Here is an 18,676-nt window from a genome sequence, read left to right as displayed (position 1 = left end):
GATGACACAATGGTCCCTTCAAACTTCAGATTTCAGCAGCAAAACTCAGTACAAACCAAGGGTTCAAATTCAGGTTTGGAAGCGAAAATGGATCTGTGGTTTGGTGATGAAACCGTGGCTTCACGCATTTGCATGATCACAGACTCCAAGCTCTGGCACGTTTACCTCTGGTATGGCGTTATGTCTGAATGGGGTCATAGATTTGTCCTCCATGGATTTATCTAATCCTGATTTGAAGCCATCTAGGTTAATCTTGTGAAAAACATGTTCTGTGTCTAATTATGTGTTGTGTGAAGTAACTTCTTTTTGTCCATCCTGAATTTCATACCAGTCAATTTTATTGGGGACTCTGAGTTCTGATTATGGGAGGGGGGACTTCCCTGAGTTTACTTTCTCCACACCATGCATAGTTTTTAAAACATCTTATGCCTCTCCTTAATCATCTTTTTCTCTTGAACTGAACAGTCCCAAATATTCTTCTGTCCAGACCTTTATATTGTGTAGATTAAAATAAAATTAAAAACCACAAATAAAGAACACACATTTCGATGTACAGACGTCACCTTCAGTGTTCCAAATATATTAGTCCCAAATATATTTGCCTTCCCTTGTATGAAATGTTCTTTCCTTGTATGAAATGTTCTTCCCGAGAACAGGGGCCGGGGTTGTCTTTTTCTGCACTATGTTCAGCTCTGCAGTATCCTTTTTTGAGATGTGCAACCAGAACTGTGTGCAGTATTCCAACTGTGACTCCTGTATAAGGGCAGTACAACACTGATAGTTTTATTTTTGATCCCTTTCCTAATGATCTCTAGTATGGAATTTGCCTTAATCACAACTCCCAAAGACTGTCTAGATATTTTAACTGAACTATCCACCACAACAGCAAAAACAAACCTAATTCCACATATGCACAAAGTAACTGAGATCTGACAATGACTAACCAGATCAGTTACTTAGTGCATTAGTGTAATTATGAGTATGTTGGTCCCAGTGCACATCAGTTTAAACCTTTTTGTCAATTTGCTGCCCGTCACCCAGTTTGGAGAGATCCTTTTGCAGCTCTTCACAATCTGTTTTGGTTGTCACTATCCTGATAGTTTGGTGTCATTTGCAGGCTTGGTCACCTTGCTGCTCACCTCTGGTTCCAGGTAACTAATGTACTAGTTGAAAAGTACTGGTTCCAATTCAGATCCTAAGAGGATGGAGCCTTAGAGCTATGGGGGGGCGGGAGTGCTTTGCATGCAGAAGATCCCAGATTCAATCTGGCATCTCCTGGTAGGGTTGAGAAATTTCTTGTCTGAAACTCTGGGAAGCTACTGTCAGTTAATACAGATGGTATTGAGCTAGATTGGTCTAACTCAGTTGAAAGCAGCTTCCTGTGTTGACTTTTTCCTTCCCTCCATTGTGAGAATTGATTATTTCTGTACTCTGCTTCCTGTACTTTTAACTAGTCACCAGACCATAAGAGGACCCATCCGCTGCTCCCATGAGTACTAAAGTTGCTCAGGAGTCCTTGGCAAGGTTCTCAAGCCCTATTCACATGTTAGGTTCTACAATCTATACACAGATCTGTACACAGATACAGTTAATCACACTTTATGCTGACTGCATGTACAGCAGTACACTTCCTATCTATACCATGCATTTGCAGGACCCGTACCCAGGTTCACTTTTAAAATGAACATAGGTACAGCCATACACAAACATGTACTTGTGTACAGACATCTGTATGCCTGTACAGTATAATGTCTGAACAGGACTTCTGTCAAACACTCTTGACACTCTCTTGACACACTCAACTCTAGAAGGTTAGAGAGGAAGTGCTTACCTTTGCAAAAACAACAACAATAACACCACACATGCTGATTCTTCTTCAACAATCATTATTCCATATGCTTGAGAATTTGATCTTTCATACTGCTTTCCACCAAAGTGGAAAGCAGCAGCTGTTAAGCTAACGAGGCAGAATTTCTTCTCTTTGGAAGAATTGTGTCTCTAGCTAGAGGGAAAGACAGGTTCTGTAATAATTAGGCAAGTGTTACATCAGAGGGTTGAAGGAGTTGCCATCTTAATGCGTAAAAACTTCAATCTACAAATATTATGAGGGAATGTTGATACAGATGGCTCTTATTAGTTACATAGGTAATGTCCACATTGTCCTAGTTAACGTCTGTGGACTGGACATTGACTCTGAGAATATCTGTATGTTAACCTCTTTAACATCATTATCTAAAGATAACATTATTATCAAGGAGGACTTCCATGAAATACTAGATTCCATTATTGATCAAAACCTACTGCCCTGTGTACCTACCACTTATGCATAGTTTGCTGTTAAGACCTAAATGACTGAACATGGTCTTGTCTTGCCTGTCTGAGAGAAGCCACACATCTGTTTTTTGTATTTGCTTCTGCTTAAATTAAACAACAACAACATACCTTCGTCAGCAAGTGGAGGAGTCTAAAAGACACCACTGCAGTTTTTGATCATGCTCCAGTAATAGTCCACTGGTTGTAAAAAGGTGAGTGACGTAGAAAAGATTGTTGGAGAGTAAGCACTGTTCTCCTTAGTGATACAGTTCTTTAAAAATAAAATGTAATCATAGCTGCAGAATTAGTTTGAGTTGAACGCATCCTTAGTCCAAATCATGGCCATGGTATGGAATTCCTGTTAAGGCTTCATACCAGGGTGAGGAATTGTCTAAACATCTCAGAAAAACAGAGCAGGGAAAGATCTCTAATGAAATGGTAAATGAAAGCTAAAAATCTGCTAAAACAATTTGTTTCTAGCCCTGCTCTAGAGTGCTATGCCGCAGCTTATGCAGGTACAATATGAAATTAGTATAATATAAATGCCTCCAAAACTGAATTCAAATTTACCTGTGTTAAGCCATTCAAAGCTGATGCAATCCACCCCTGCAGGGGTGGTGGACCTATTAGGATGTTCTGTCCAAAAAGGCTGCTGGACCCAGTGGGATTTCAAAAGGCCTTGGAGGATTTTGACGTTGGTGCGGCCGGTGATTCTGTCGATGCCCTGGTGGGAACCTGGAACAGGGAACTCAACAGGGCAGTAGACACGATTGCTCCTAAGCATCCCTTCTGACCTGTTGCAAAAATGGCCCCTTGGTATACTGAGGAGCTGCGGGGGCTGAAGCGGTTGGGTAGGCAACTAGAGCGCAAGTGGAGGAGAACTCGGTTCGAATCTGATAGGATTCAGCATGTGACTCACTTGAAGGCTTATGAGGTGGCCGTGTGTGCAGTGAAAAAGAGATTCTGGTCTGCGCGCATTGCGGCTGCAGGTTCATGCTCGGCGGAGCTATCCTGGGTTGTGAGGAGTTTGGTTTCTGCTGCTTCTACTTCCAATCAGTCCCCGGAGTTGCTCTGCTGTGATGCCTTTAATGGGTTCTTTGCGAATAAGATCTCCTGTATTTGGGCTGACTTGGACTCCACTATTTCTGCAAGGTCTATGGAGGAGGTGTCCAGCAATCCCTCTTGAAGTATTAGATTGGATCAGTTTCAATCTGTGATTCCTGAGGATATGGACGAGTTGCTTGGGGTGGTGCGGCCTACCACCTGTTCTTTGGATCCTTGCCCGACTTAGCTGCTTCTATCTAGCAGGGAGATTGTTGGAGATGGCCTACTTAATATTGTAAATGCATCGCTGAGGAAGGGTAGGGTGCCCCCCTGCCTGAAGGAGGCAATGGTTAGACCACTCTTAAAGAAGCCTTCCCTGGACCCCTTAGCGATGGACAGCTACAGGCCAATCTCTCTTGGTTGGGCAAGGTGATTGAGAGCGTGGTGGCTGACCAGCTCCAGGCAGTCTTGGAGGAAACTGATTATCTAGACCCATTTCAAACTGGCTTTAGAGCTGGCTATGGGGTTGAGATAGCCTTGGTCGGCCTGATGGATGACCTTTACTGGGGAATTGACAGAGGGAGTGTGACTCTGCTGGTTCTTCTGGATCTCTCGGTGGCATTTGATAGCATCGACCATCGTATCCTTCTGGATCGCCTGGGGGAGTTGGGGATAGGGGGCACTGCTTTGCAGTGGTTCTGTTCCTATCTCTCATGTAGATTCCAGATGGTGGAACTTGGTGACAGTTGCACCTCAAAACAGAAGCTGTTATATGGAGTCCCTCAGGGCTCCATTCTGTCACCAATGCTTTTTAACATCTACATGAAACCGCTGGGTGAGGTCATCAGGAGGTTTGGTGCTGGGTGTTATCAGTTTGCTGATGACACCCAAATCTACTTCTCCTTTTCATCTTCAGGAAATGGCACTAATTCTCTAAATGCCTGCCTACAGGCAGTAATGGGCTGGATGAGGGATAACAAATTGAAACTGAATCCAAGCAAGATGGAGGTGCTCATTGTGGGGGCTCAGAATCTGAGGGGTGAGTTAGATCTTCCTGTGCTGGATAGGGTTACACTCCCCCGGAAGGAGCAGATACGGAGCTTGGGAGTACTCCTGGACCCAGGCCTCACCCTGGTATCTCAGGTGGAGGCCATGGCCAGGAGTGCTTTCTATCAGCTTCGGCTGATTCAACAGCTGCGCCCATTCCTCGAAGAGGATGACCTCAAAACGGTGCATCAGCTGGTAACCTCCAGGCTTGACTATTGCAATGTGCTTTACGTGGGGCTGTCTTTGTACATAGTTTGGAAATTTCAGTTAGTTCAAAATGTAGCAGCCAGATTGGTCTCTGGGGTAACCCGGAGAGACCATATTATGCCTGTCTTGAAACAGTTGCACTGGCTGCCGATATGTTTCTGGGCAAAATACAAATGCTGGATATTACCTTTAAAGCCCTGAACGGCTTATGTCCGAGTTATCTTAGAGAGCGCCTTCTTCTGCATGATCCCCACCACTCATTAAGGTCATCTGATGAGGTCTGTCATCAGTTACCACCAACACGTCTGGTGGCTTCTCAGAGCCGGGCCTTCTCTGTAGCTGCTTCTGGGCTATGGAATGCACTCCTGGCAGAAATCCGTAATCTGAGTCCATTATTGGTCTTCAGGAGAGCCCTTAAGACCTACACACGCAGACAAATTTGTTGGTACCCTTACAGCTCATTGAAAAGCTGTCTTATGCCTCCCCTGTATACCTGCATGCCTTTGATAGTTCACCGAGTAAAGCAAAGCAAGTGTGAAGGGAGATAAAGCATTGCTTATTCTACCCTTAAAACCCATCTGTCTGGCCTGGCATTTCAGGGTTTTTAGTTAGTTTTAATTGTTTTAATGTTAACCTAGGTTTTAATTGTTTTGATAATTCAATTGTTTTTTAAGATGTTTTTAAATTGGTGTTTATATTTGTATTTCTGTTTTAATTGTTTTCAATGATTTCTGCTTTTAATTGTAAACCGCCCTGAGCCAGCTCAGAAGGCCTATATAAAAATCAAATAAATAAATAAATAAATAAATATAGCTGGCCCTATCCACCCCCAGCACAGTACTTCCAGTGACTGTTGCTGGTGTGTGTCTTATGTTTCTTTTTAGAATGTGAGCCCTTTGGGGACAGGGAGCCATCTTATTTGTTATTTCTCTTTGTAAACCGCCCTGAGCCATTTTTGGAAGGGCGGTATAGAAATCGAATTATTATTATTATTATTATTATTATTATTATAGCTGGTGAGTGCTACAATAGGCTATTATCCTATAGATCAAAGAAAACTACTGTAGTAATTTCATTTTTGGAAGATGCCCAAGATGATGTTAATCAATTTGGGAACTTATACATGACTTTTATGGACACTCCTGATGATTTTTCCTATGGATTGTGTAAGACATTTGGAGAATTACTTGCTTTTGCATTTAAATTTTGTTGACACAGAGACTTAAGAAGCCAGTAGGCTCCCACTTATATAAAGCCTTTATTGCAATAATACTCAAACTTGACAAAGGTTCTACTAATTGTGTGAATTACAAGCCCATTTCTCATTAATCTTCAGAATCGTAAAATGTCTTTTGTAGAACAGGTACAGATTGAAATCTCTGCCATAATTCACAAGTGTACAGCAGTTTTTATTGGGAATAGTTGAGGCAGACAACACTAGTATTTGATTTACACTCTGTTTCAGAATAAGCCAGATCCTACAGCTGTATGTTGAAGGCTGGGTTTGTATGTCATGCTACTTTAGGCATGGGGTGGGGGAAAGGGCTTGACTGGCCCTGAGAAATCCCTCCTTTATTTTTGGATGGCCTTGTTTCACTTCCACATGGATAAATACAGAATCACCAAATGTTGGTAGAAGGGTGAACATGTGGGCCCTGCAACAGAATGTTGGAGGTGCTCCTAAAAGCAGCACTTCTGTAAAGGGACTGCATCTAGCCTGAAAGAGCTATCCTGTAGTGATGTTAAGGCCTTGCAGGGGACAGGGAAAGGGAAAAGGTCATCTTTTCCATTGGAGCCGTATTCTGCTTTGCTATGTTGTTGCCATATAGCAGGGTGGTGTTTGGTCCTGGCGTGTGAAAGGACATATTTTCCCCTTTCTCCTTCTTGAAATATCACTGTATGGTGCAAGGAAGGGAGATTTTTTGCAAGACCCGAATTCAAATACCCATTCAGCCATGATACTTGCTGGGTGACTCTGGGCCAGTCACTTTTCTCTCAGCCTAACCTACTTCACAGGGTTGTTGTGAGGAGAAACTTAAGTATGTAGTACACCACTCTGGCCTCCTTGGAGGAAGAGTGGGATATAAAACACTTTTTAAAAAGATGCTTAACATAAGCTGTTAGAGCAAGGTAATACCATCTCCCCCTGCCATTCTTGCTTTTGAATACCTAGAGTGTCACCCAAGTATGTAGAAAACCATTACCATTTTGGAGTGTGTGTCTGTTTTGCATCCAGTCTAATTAATAGGCATTCAGTTGCCTGAGACTGTAATTAAAAAAAAAGGAATTCTGCTATAAACTGTTGGCTTCAAACACACTTTTTAATGTATTTGTATCAACTGCTGTTGATGATCCAGTCACCTCAATGTCTCATGTCGTTTCACTTTGAGAAAGATTTGACTGCCTGTCAGGCTCAGTCAACTGGGATAAATTGGAACTGATACTGTTGGGTAGTATTGCTGTATAACAGCTGTTTAAAACCTGGATGTTTGTGGCATCCCACTAAGATTGCCTGCCTGGGGATCAACGTTCTCAAAGCTGTTTCTGAGGTGATTAAAGTGAATGTAGGTTCCATATTTAATAAAATAAAAACAGGCTTGGAGTGGTGGGAAAAACTGGTGGCTAGTCTAGTAAAGAATTATAATTTTTATTTTTCCTCATTTTACTTGTATTCATGGGGCTTTCCTGGCTCTATTTGCAGGAATTTATTTGGAGCTGTCTGCTCTTTTTTCTCTTTTTAATAATGAAGGGAAATGTAAATTTCTTGATCTCAAACCTTTTTTAAAAAATTTAGCTTGCTTATGAAAGTAGTAAGATTCCATGCCATAGTGACCCTAAACGGGATTACATTGGAATCACACTATCTTGGCCCATTTTATAGGTGTTAACTGTAGATTTACTCACATATATAAAGTTGTGAGGAAAATGATCAACTGCCAGAGATTTTGGCTATCCATCATACCAGCTTAAATTTAATTGTCATTCTCATGCTAAACTGACTCTCTGGAAAAACCTTGGTCCTAGAATTCCTTCCCCCCCCCTCCAAATTGCAAATGATAAATGAAAATGATAAAATTTTGCAGACCAGACCAGCTGGTAGACTCCAGTGATCATTTTCTGAAATGTCGCATTTTGCGAGAGATAGAATCTCTATGATATGGTTGTTGGCAGTACCTTGATTAGTGACACCTTTGGCCTGGCAGCCTGTACTACTTCTGAGGCAACTTCTGGTTTTGGAAGAGCTTTTAAAATTACCAATTGATTTTTTTCTTATTTTTGTGTACTGCCTTCTGCCAGTGCATTTAAGATGGCTTATTGTTTAAAGTAATGCACAATCCAGTGAACAAGACGCATTAAAAAGAAGTGCATCAAGAGAAGACCTATTGCAGTACCAGAATCCAGACCTTCAGTGTATCGTTAAATTATCAGCAGAAGCTTCTTCCACAAATAAAAGAAGAGTTCTAATGATGCAAGGTCCCCGCCTATTACTGCAGTTCACCTTACATTTGAGGAAGGAGCTTCTGTGCATGGTGCACCATTGTGCTGAAGATCTGGGTGCTTTGAGGGAGGGAGCAAAAGCATGAGTGAGAAATTTGTCACATTCCACTAATTCAAAACCAAACATGCACTTTTGCGCACACGCACTCTCGCACGCACGCACACACACACATCCACCCACTCACAATTTGGCACTTGATTCCATCCCTTATTTCCTTATTTCCTTGTTCCATTTCCTTTTTTCTCCCTTTCCTTCTGTTTTTTGTTTTTAGCGTTAGTTTTAATGGCCATTAACAAGATGGATTGGAGTGGATTCAAATATTATACAACTCTATAAAATACTGACTTTTCACTTTTCCTTTTTTAAAGAAGGCCAAAATTTCATGCTGGAAGCCAGCAAATCTCTGACCCCTGTGAGTTTTGTGTTGCTTTGTCATGTAAACAGCAATGGAAGGGAACTGATCACACTGTCCTGGAAAAGTGTATGGTAGAAATTCTGTCCTTCTTGGAATTCCCAGTTTAAATGCTGGTTAGCGAGGTGTGGCTATTCATCTCTAGGGCATGATGTCATTCATGACTGCTTTAATTGGTCAGGATCCCTGGGGGTGTAGAGGTATGATCCTAATTACTAAGGTGGAATTTCTAGGTTAAAACAAAAAGAGATGCTGCTGTGAGTTCTCTTTTCTGTTCTCTCTGCCTTCTCTTCATAAGTTGTTCCAATTCATGAGTGGTGCGAAAATGATGTCGTCAGGGCCAATCTTGGACTCTGAAATGACCTTAACAGAACTACTTCCTTCTGCAAATGTGTAATTTTTGAGCCCTAATTAGGTCTTCGTTGCTTATGTTGCTGTCTTTGTCTAGTAGAAAAAAGAAGCAGATTATACAAAATCTTTATTCCATAATATGGTTGTCTAAAATGGTGTTGGCTTTGTACCTGGTGGTTATTAAAGAGGTTGATTGGTTGAATGCCTTTTTGAAAAAAGCATCATGCCCATCTTAGCAGTTGAGAACCTCACTAGGGCAGACAGGGTGGTCCTAGGCCTTAAAGTAGTTAACATAGGAACAGCCTTGCTGGATTAGGCCCACGGCCTATCTAGTCCGGCATCCTGTTTTCCACAGTGGTCCACCAGATGCCTCTGAGAAGCCCACAGGCAAACGGTGAGGGCATACCCTCTCTCCTTCTATTGCTCCCCTGCAACTGGTATTAAGAGGCATCTTGCCTCTGAAACTGAAGCTGACCTATAGCCACCTTTTCTCGACTGGCAGGCCCTGGCAACAGTAACTCATGCCTTTGTTACCTCTTGTTTGGATTACTGTAATGCACTCTACCTAGGGTTGCCGATTCGGAAGCTTCAACTAGTCCAGAATGCAGTGGCCTGCCTCCTCATGGGTGGCTGTGGATCTGATAGTATCACACCTCTTTTATGGTCGATGCACTGGTTGCCTGTTTGAACACTCTCCCCCTCCCCCCCAATTCGTTCAGCCCCCTCCCTAGCTGCTTTTAAGGCCCTTCTTAAGACCTTCCTGTTTCACCAGGTGTTTGCCCCCCCGCTTTTTAAAAATTGTTATTGGTATTGTTGCTGTTCATTGCCTAGAGTCCTTAGAGGAGGCGGTATATAAGAAAATCTAAATAAACAAACTAGTAGCCACTGATAGACCTGTCCTCCATTAATTTGTCCAAGCCCCCTTTTAAAGCCATTTAAGCTAGTGGCCATCCCCACAAACTGTGGCAGAGAATTCCATAGATTATACACTGTGTGAAAACGTACTTCCTTTTGTTGGTCCAAAATTTCCTGGCCTTCAGTTTCATGGGATAACCCCTAGCTGTTCTAGTGTCGTGAGAGGAAGAGAAAAATTTCCCTCTGTTCACTCTCTCTACTCCATGCATAATTGTATACACCTTTTTTATGTCTCCCCATAGTTGCCTCTTTTCCAGACTAAAATGCCCCAGATGCTGTAGCCTTGCCTCATAAAGAAGGTGCTCCAGGACCCGATCATCTTTCTTTCTTTCTTTCTTCTGCACATGTCCTCCTTAAGATACAGTGACCAGAACTTTATTCAGTATTCCCAATGTGGCTGCATCATATATTTATATAAGGGCATTATAATATTAGCTTTTATTTTTAATCCCTATCCTAATGATCCCTAGCATGGAATTGGCCTTTTCGTGCAACTGCCACACACTGAGTCAACACTTTGAACGAGTTGTCCACCATGACCCCAAGATCTCTTTCCTGGTCAGTCACTGACAGCTCAGACCACATCAGTATATATGTGAAGCTGGGTTGGGTCCCCCCCCCCAATATGCATCATTTTACATTTGCTTACATTGAACTTCATTTGCCATTTTGTCACCCACTCACCCAGTTTGGAGAGATCTTTTTTGAGCTTCTCCCAATTTGTTTTGGATTTTACCACCCTAAATAGTTTAGTGTCATCTGCAAATTTGGCCACTTTGCTGCTTACCCCAACTTCTAGATCATTTATGAGCAAGTTAATGAACATTGGACACAGTACAGAACACTGGGGGACTCAACTTCTTACTTTCCTCCATTGTGAAATCTGTCAATTTATTCTTCAACCGGTTACCAGTCCACACTTGAATATGTCCCCTTACCTCATGACTGCTAAGTTTACTCAAGAGCCTTTGGTGGGGTACTTTGTCAAAAGCTTTTTGGAAGTCCAAGTATACTATGTCAGCTAGATCACCCTTATCTACATGCCTGTTGACGCTCTCAAAGAAGTCCAAAGTGAAGCAAGACTTGTCGTGCAGAAGCCATGCTGATTCTCCTTCCACAAGGCCTGTTCTTCTATACAGATGCTGATGGTGGGTACATATTTTTGCTAGGAGATCAGTAATTTCACATTTGAGTTCCTTCAGAACTCTTGGGTGGATGCCATCTGGTCCTGGTGATTTGTACTTGTGTTTTTATTTGTGGTCATCCAGCTGACGCTTAACAACCTAGTGGTAGTGATTTATGGAGAAATAGTCCTTGCTAACAGATTAAATTGCCAAAAAGTTTGAACTCTGTATGTTTCACTCCTATATGCAAGTCCACAGGAGTTTCCACACAGTAAGAATAAAGGGGGGGGGGAATCTAACTGCAGCTGGATGCAGTCCACAAATTGGTTTAGAGCTATACTAAAACTGCCTCATAGCTGTCATTGAAAACTCAAGAAGGTTACTAGAGGGTAACTGATTTGTGGATTATAATTTTTTATCTTTTCTAATTGTAAAAAAGCCTGAGTAGCATCTTAATTGGTCTTTGTGTTTAAAAAATTAAATATCAACAGAAATATGGAGACCTGCTAGGTACAACTATTAAAATTTTATACCCTGAGATAATCCCTATAGTTAACAGGCTACTTGTGATATTATAAGGAGGAGATGGATCTTCATGTAAAGAAGTTCAGTAGTTTTTCCCCTCTCCCTTAATTAACTTACAGCTTTGTATACACACTTATTTCACCGAGAAAAAAGCTACAGAGCATTGTATTAAGATATTAAAGTTCATAAAATTGTGGCTTGATCTTTGGAACTATGATTCTTCATAGTGTCATTTTCTTTGTATTGTTGTATTTGCATGCAGATTTGCATTTCAGGCTTTTGGTGACCTTTTTATGGGAAGGAAGTTGCAAGTAATGTGCTTCACTATCGAGAGGATGTTTCCCCTTTGTGGTACAGGAAAAAAATATTTATTGTGAATTGCTTGCTTCTCTGTGGGAGAATATGTAGGGGAAATAGTAGCTCTCTCCCAAAGTGGACTTGCTTCTGTGTGTGTTTGTCACTGTTTAAACAAGTCAGTGACTGAAAATGGATGTTTGAGTGTCAGGCGTTCACATGAAAGATTGGGTCTACTGGTGTGCGCACACAAAATATTGGAGTTAAAGAGATTTAAAGGCTGATTGCTGTGGCTGTTCTCCTTTTAGGATTTATTGCTGCTGCAGCCAGATTTAGCAAAAATACGTTTACCCATCTGGTAGCCTGGAATTGTCTCGTCAGCTGAAGCTAATGGACTTAGTGATGGATGCCTTTTGTTTGCGCTGCCTGACTTTTGAGTGAAAGGAGACAAAAGAAGCTCTGCTGGCTTCACTGTACTGTGGGATAAGCTCATGACTAAAGGCTGCCGCACTGTGTTGTGTGTGAAATTGTGGGGGGAAATCTTAAGTGACCATTTAAGTGTTTGGATATAAGAATGCTGAAGCTGTACTGAATATACCTGAGTGGAGCAGGAAAAGAGAATCTACATGGCAAGACTATATTGTGGTAAGTAGCATGTAAGACGATACTTGTCTCCTTCCAGTTTTAATGTGTGCATTGGGTACAGTCGCTGTCTTGCACTAAACCTTAATATTTTCAGTCCTTTGATTGTGCTATAGGTATCTGTACTTGTGAATGCAAGCTGAAAATACATTTGTATCAGACACTTTAATGAGACCTGTTGTGATTATTCTGTGTGTGTCACCTAGGATGGACTTCATGTTGTTGGTTTATCTAATTTAGGTTGATTGGATTTACAAGGAGTTCAGGATATAAGTAAACATATTTCTTCAAGCATTTTCATTCTTTACCAGAAATGTGTGTTTAGAACAAAATTGCAATTCCCTTATCTGGGGTGCTTTGAGATCCATTCCGATCAGTACTGGAGTTGATGAAATACGGGTGTGTCTGGAGATGGTAGCTGAACAAAAAAGAAAGTTAAGTGTGTCTGATCTAGAACATGTTGCAAAGGTGTGACCAGAGAATAAATAACAAATTGCAGATTGATTTTCCTAATAGAAACCAATGTTGTAGTACTTAAAATCAATATTCTGTTTTCCTGAGCCTATTGTATTTAATCAGTGTTTCACTAGCAGGTTGCAGTTTTACTTTATACTGGCTCAAACCATTCCTTTTCCACTACTATTGTATTGTTGGTGGTTGGGGGAACAAACTGCAAAGGATGGAGCTGTAGAAAGGATGAAGCTGTGAACACTGGCAGAAATAGACCATCTCCAAAACAACTCAAAATGTATTGCACATCCTAGTCTTGAATTTTGCCTTTTAGTTGTAAATCTGGTTAAGACTGTAAAGAATGTTGAGTATGAAGGCTTATATTTTTCAAATTTTTTTTGCCTAAGGTTTATCATTACTCCCTGCTCTGATTTTGCATTGTACTAATACTTTGTGTTCGGAATAACTTGCATACTATATTTAGCTTGCATATCGTGTTTCATTTTTGCTTTTGCAGACCTGTTTTCTCTAAATGGGGTTTTTGTTTTGGTCTTATCAAAGGAGTAAAGTTCGAAATTAGGATATGATGGAAGCAGTAGTGTTATCGAATAGCATCAGTGGAGGAGAAGTTGTGAAGAAGGGATAGGGAGAGGACTGAACAGTGGCAAAGATAAAAGTACATGCTGTTTTAAAACATGTACTTTTGTTCTGCGCTTTTGAGTTTCTAAAGTTAAATAGCAGTTGTGGGGGATGAGATCTGAAATGGGATCACAGATTGTGATGAGGAAGGTATTTAAGCTTTTCCCACTGTGATACCAAAAATCATGCCTATGAAGTTGCTATTAGGGATGTGCACGGAACCAGTTTGGAGGCCCTTTATGGGCCTCTGATCTGGTTTGAAGAACCGGCGGTTCTGCCAGTTTGAAGGTGGTAGGGGACTCTCTCTAAGAGCGGGGGAAGGTGCACTTACCCCTCCCGCCGCTTTCTCCCCCCCCCCCCGCTGCCCTTGTCTTCCGGATATGACTGGAAGTTGCTGATGCTGCGTTGGCGACTTCTGGTCATATCCGGAAGATGAGGGCAACGGGGCGGCAGGGAGGTATGCTGCTGTCCTGATTGGCTTTGTAAAACATAGACACCAGCAGGGGAAAAGCGGCGGGAGGGATAAGTGCACCCTCCCCCACTCTCAAAGAGAGACCCTCCGCTGCCTTCGAGCCTCCCTGCTGTGGTTCCGTGCACATCCCTAGTTGCTACAAGCTTTGAGAGGGATGTCTTCATTGGTTCCAATGCTCTTGGCGAGGAAGAGGAGGCAGAGGCGGCCAGGGTTATGCTGATCTGGATTGTGATCCATTGTCATTCATAAGCCTGGCTACTGACCTTGCATAGGACCTTGAAGATGGATTCTCTAGCTCCTCATGGCACCTGCATTCTGCCTCTTGCGCTTGGCATGTCCATTTTTGTTTTGGCCGACAGGGCACCATTTTGTCAGTTCCTTTTTGACCACCAAAGTATTGACACCTCATTGGTGGTTGTTCCTAGGTTATTGGTCAGGATATGTGAGTGAAAGAAAGTTTGATTATTAGTGGACTTGACTTGAACTGTATGTTTTGACTTTTCTTGGTTACTGGACATTGGATGTTGTTCCCTTGGTTTTAATGTAAGCGGCTTTTGTTCCACAAATGGACATTAAGAAAACTTTTAAGAAGTGCACAAAGAAATGGACATTAAGAAAACTTTTAAGAAGTGCACGAAGTGTGGTGGGAAACCTTCATCGACTGACAGTCATGATTCCTGCCTCTTATGTCTGGGTCAAAACCATAATATGACATCCTGCAAGATATGCATGTCGTTTTCCAGGCAAACATTGAAAAATCATGCTCTTTGACTTTGTGTAGCACTGTATGAACAAGTGTTAAGTCTGCCGATGCTGAGATCACCATCAGTGTCGATGTCGGAGGCTACCGCGGCTGCACAGTCTAAATTCTCAACATCAGCTGCTGTTCCATCGACATCAGAACATGTTTTCAAACATCCCAGGGAGGTACCGAAGAGTTCCTCCTTGACATGTAGACATACACATAAGAAGAAGAGGAAGGCATCGGAAGGGCTGTCACCGTCACTTTATAAAAAACATTGAGCTAGGAGCTCTTAGTTACCCTTGAGATTGAGTGTGTGGACCCCTTCTCCAACTAGATTACAAGATTCATGCCTCTCTCATTTGAGATTGATACCGAGACTGATGCCTGATTTCACAGACTCCTCCCATTTTATGATGCAGGAATGTCATACTGTTGTCATGTTAGGGTCGATTGAGGCTCATCGATTGCCTTTGACGTCAGTCGAGGGGGCTTTACATCTGTCCCTCTTGACATTGACATCAACTGTTTCTCGTTGTCCTCCGTCAATCTTGCTGGCCAGAACACCAAGACAATCCCCTTCCATGCCAAGGGAGGGTACTCCTTGACATCAAGAGTCTGTTTCCACTGCAAGGTTGATTATTACCATGGAGCCTGCAGAGGAACCTCTGGACATGGAGAATGGCCTAGACCCAACCACAGCAAAGTCTCTATTTTCCCTGCTTGACTTCATGGAAAGCACCCCCCTGCATCAACTTTCAGGCAGGGTGGATTTGATTTAAATCAAACTGATTTAAATCATGATTTAAATCACGATTTAAATCACGATTTAAATCACGATTTAAATCACTAGCAGGGTGGATAAAAATCAATGATTTTTTTTTAAATAAAAAAAATTGGATTTTTAAAATTTAAATCGGATTTTTTTGATTTAAATTGGATTTTTTGATTTAAATCAGATTTTTTAGATTTTTTTAAAAAAATCATTGATTTTTATCCACCCTGCTAGTGATTTAAATCGTGATTTAAATCAGTTTGATTTAAATCAAATCCACCCTGCTTTCAGGGGCTTCCAGAGTCAAGGTTTGGATGTTGACCCTGGCATTGCAAAGGTGTCTGTGTCTGTAGGTGCCTATTTCTGTACCTAAGATGCCTTCTATGTCCCCTGTGCAACTTACATCTCAACGGCCACCTACAGCAAAACAAGTTCAAGTTCCTTGTTCTACAGTATCAACAGCTGCTGTATTGTCTTGCTGTTCCTGCACTGGGACCTGAAAGTCCCTGAGACTCTGTGTGATGACACAAGGTTTATTGGGATGCAGAGAATTGGAGCATAGATGGGGATCCTGACACACTGCCTTGCTGGGGCTACCTTATGACTATGCTGAAGATCAGCTATGGAAGGCTTAGCAGTTGTCTGGCTTGCCAGTGTTGACTAGTTCACATCTGCCTCAGAGACAAAGGATAGTGGCAAGACTACTTCAGGACCACACACCCTGCATTTTGATCACCCTCTGGTGGCTATTCCAACCATGGTTTATGCTGCTTTTTAAACTGTCGAAATGAGAGTTGTTTCACCTGCCTCCGCAACCAGGCCTTCTGTCAAGCCATGGAGGGAAGATTCTCTATCCCAACTGCACCTGACAGCATGGAGAGTAGGCTTTTAGACAAGTTCATATTCGATAATCAGAAGGCTTCCACTAGATGCACATACTATATAAATGGAAGTGTTTCTGAACCTATGCTAAAGAGCAAGGCTTCTGCAACTGCAGCTATCTAGCAGTTGCTTCTGTACTTGACCAATGTAAAAAGTTTGTGGTGATAGGCTAAATATATTTATTTGGTTGTTGTGATTGCACAAAATAATTAGCTTTATACATATAGTTGTGTCAGAAAAGGTAATTTGACTTGTGGAGATGTTGTATTGTTTCCTAAACTTCAGGAGCCAAAGTTTAGAAATCTTTATTAGCAGACAGCTGCTACAAATATTGAGCACGTTCAGTCATGCCACCTGGAATCCTCTCTTTTATTGGTGATCTCTGGATAGTTTTACTGAAGTGGAATCTTCTCCTGTAATGTGGAAAGTGAGGCAATGTATCTTAAAAGGCAGCATCTGACAGGCAAAATTAGGAGTAAAGTATTTGTCATATTAGTTCTTCACATTTGACATGTTCTATCAGTATCTCTTCTTATTTTCCTTGTCTGTCTCATTTGAAACTGCTTGGATCTTCTTCTTAGGGACCCTTACCCTTTTATTTTATTTTATAAAATGCTTATAAAATTCATCTTTACTTGCTCCAGCATGGTGTCATGTAGTGTAGTGGCTAAGAGTCAGTGCTGCAAATCAAGACTTCCCTGATTCTTTCCTCTGCCATAAGATCACTAGGTGACTTTAGGCTGAGAGTCTGTGCCTCAGCCTCCCCACTGCCATATGGGGACAATAATATATCACTCATACAGCTGCTTTAAAGATGACATGATAATACACATGAAACACTTTACATGCTCAAAAAGCATTATACAAATTCTTAGTGGTCTTGTTTGGATACTTGTCTTGTTTCTGAATACATTGTCTCACTCAGTGTTCTCGACTAATTTTTCTCATCTGTGTATGGAATGAATTTTGTTCTGAGCGACAGTATCAAGGCAGTGTGTGCACACATGTATTCAGAATGGTGCCTTCCTGATTCAGCCTGAGCAGCATCTAAAATTAACTGAGCGGACATAAAAAAATGTATGAGTGCGTGCACACACGCACGCCTTAGAGGAAACACTGGTCTCACTGGCAGTTGCTATCCCAGTGTTCTCCAAACCTGATCTCTCCCCCCACCCACCCCACACACAATATTTGGTCAGCACTCAGAAAAATGGGTTTTCATTCTCCTTGCAGCTGATGATAGCATAGTAAATGTTGGCTCCTGCATCCTGTCCTTCTGTTTGACCAGTCATTCAGAATTCAGGGACATGCTTTCTGGGCAAAGGTAATGCTCTAGGGATTCTTTTATGCCAGTCAGCTGTAGACTCAGAACATCAGGAAACCCTGGAGGGTCCTTATATCCTCTGTTGGAATGATGATGCTTGTAATGGAATAATGATGCATATAAGGGAGGGGAATCAATGCTTGATGGAGTTTCCTTACTCTGAATGGTGAAGAGTGGTAAATGAACCAAGCATACCACCTTAGTTTTTTCAAGCATTTCCCCTTATTTATTTTTATCCCTTATACTGTATATTATTTTATTATTTTATTATATATTATTTTATCCCTTATATATATTATATATTTATTTTTATCCCTTTTGAAATGCACTAGTTGTTTGTTCTGGCATACAGTTTAGGAATCATTTCCTTACAGTACACTCAGTTTATACATTGTGGCTTACAGCTAGCAAAAACCATTTCCTGTCTGGAGTGTTCAAATATATTTTCTGTAGCTTTTACTTAGTGGTTCTCCTTGGAACCACTACCTACCAGCTTCATACATTCCCTCTCAATTTCACACTTTTGCAAGTAGGAAGATGGAAACCTGTTTGAAGTGGGGTTGAGATTTGCTTTTTGTTACTATGAATTGGTCAAAAATCAGTTGAATTGATTATTACTTGCACAGATTCTCTAGCATCCTTCTTCTCATTTCCATTGTGGTTTGCAAGATGAAATTAAAAAAATAAGAAGGCATGAAAACAATGCCAATGAATCTGCAGAAACCACCAATCTGTTGTGCAGAAGTAGCAAATTGCACCATGACCATCTCCATGCAGTTCTTCACTTTTCAGGTGCTGGAATGGGTTTTTTTCTACAGGAACAGGAGGTTGTGGGCATGACTGGGAAAGCACATAGACATGTCAGAAAGGCACATGGAGGCAACTGGGCACTGTAGTTTCCTCCCTTTGCTATAGATAGCACTGGGAAGAACAACTGTTCCAGAGATGCCCATACATGCCCACTGCTGCCCGTTCCTGTACAAGAGGCATGCACTGAGCTAGGTACAATTTTATTTATT

The 18,676-nt window shown here is 41.6% G+C and overlaps 1 protein-coding gene across 2 annotated transcripts in view; it reads left to right on the top strand.

The window, feature by feature from the left end:
• The window catches only part of PTK2 (protein tyrosine kinase 2), a 358,217-nt gene that overhangs the window by 49,987 nt on the left and 289,554 nt on the right, over positions 1-18,676 (top strand). Inside the window, exon 1 of one of the 2 annotated variants that reach the window (XM_053243261.1) lies at positions 12,262-12,376. The exons of the other annotated variant lie outside the window; for it this stretch is intronic. Within the exon in view, the coding sequence (XP_053099236.1) occupies positions 12,358-12,376 (19 nt within the window). The 5' untranslated portion in view covers positions 12,262-12,357. Of the gene's footprint in view, positions 1-12,261; positions 12,377-18,676 lie in introns of those variants that run through there. 2 annotated transcript variants of the gene reach the window in all.

This window comes from Hemicordylus capensis, chromosome 4, assembly GCF_027244095.1.
Source record: "Hemicordylus capensis ecotype Gifberg chromosome 4, rHemCap1.1.pri, whole genome shotgun sequence".
NCBI lineage: Eukaryota > Metazoa > Chordata > Lepidosauria > Squamata > Cordylidae > Hemicordylus > Hemicordylus capensis.
The sequence above is the reverse complement of the archived record's forward strand: the minus strand, read 5'-3'. Positions and strand labels throughout refer to the sequence as shown.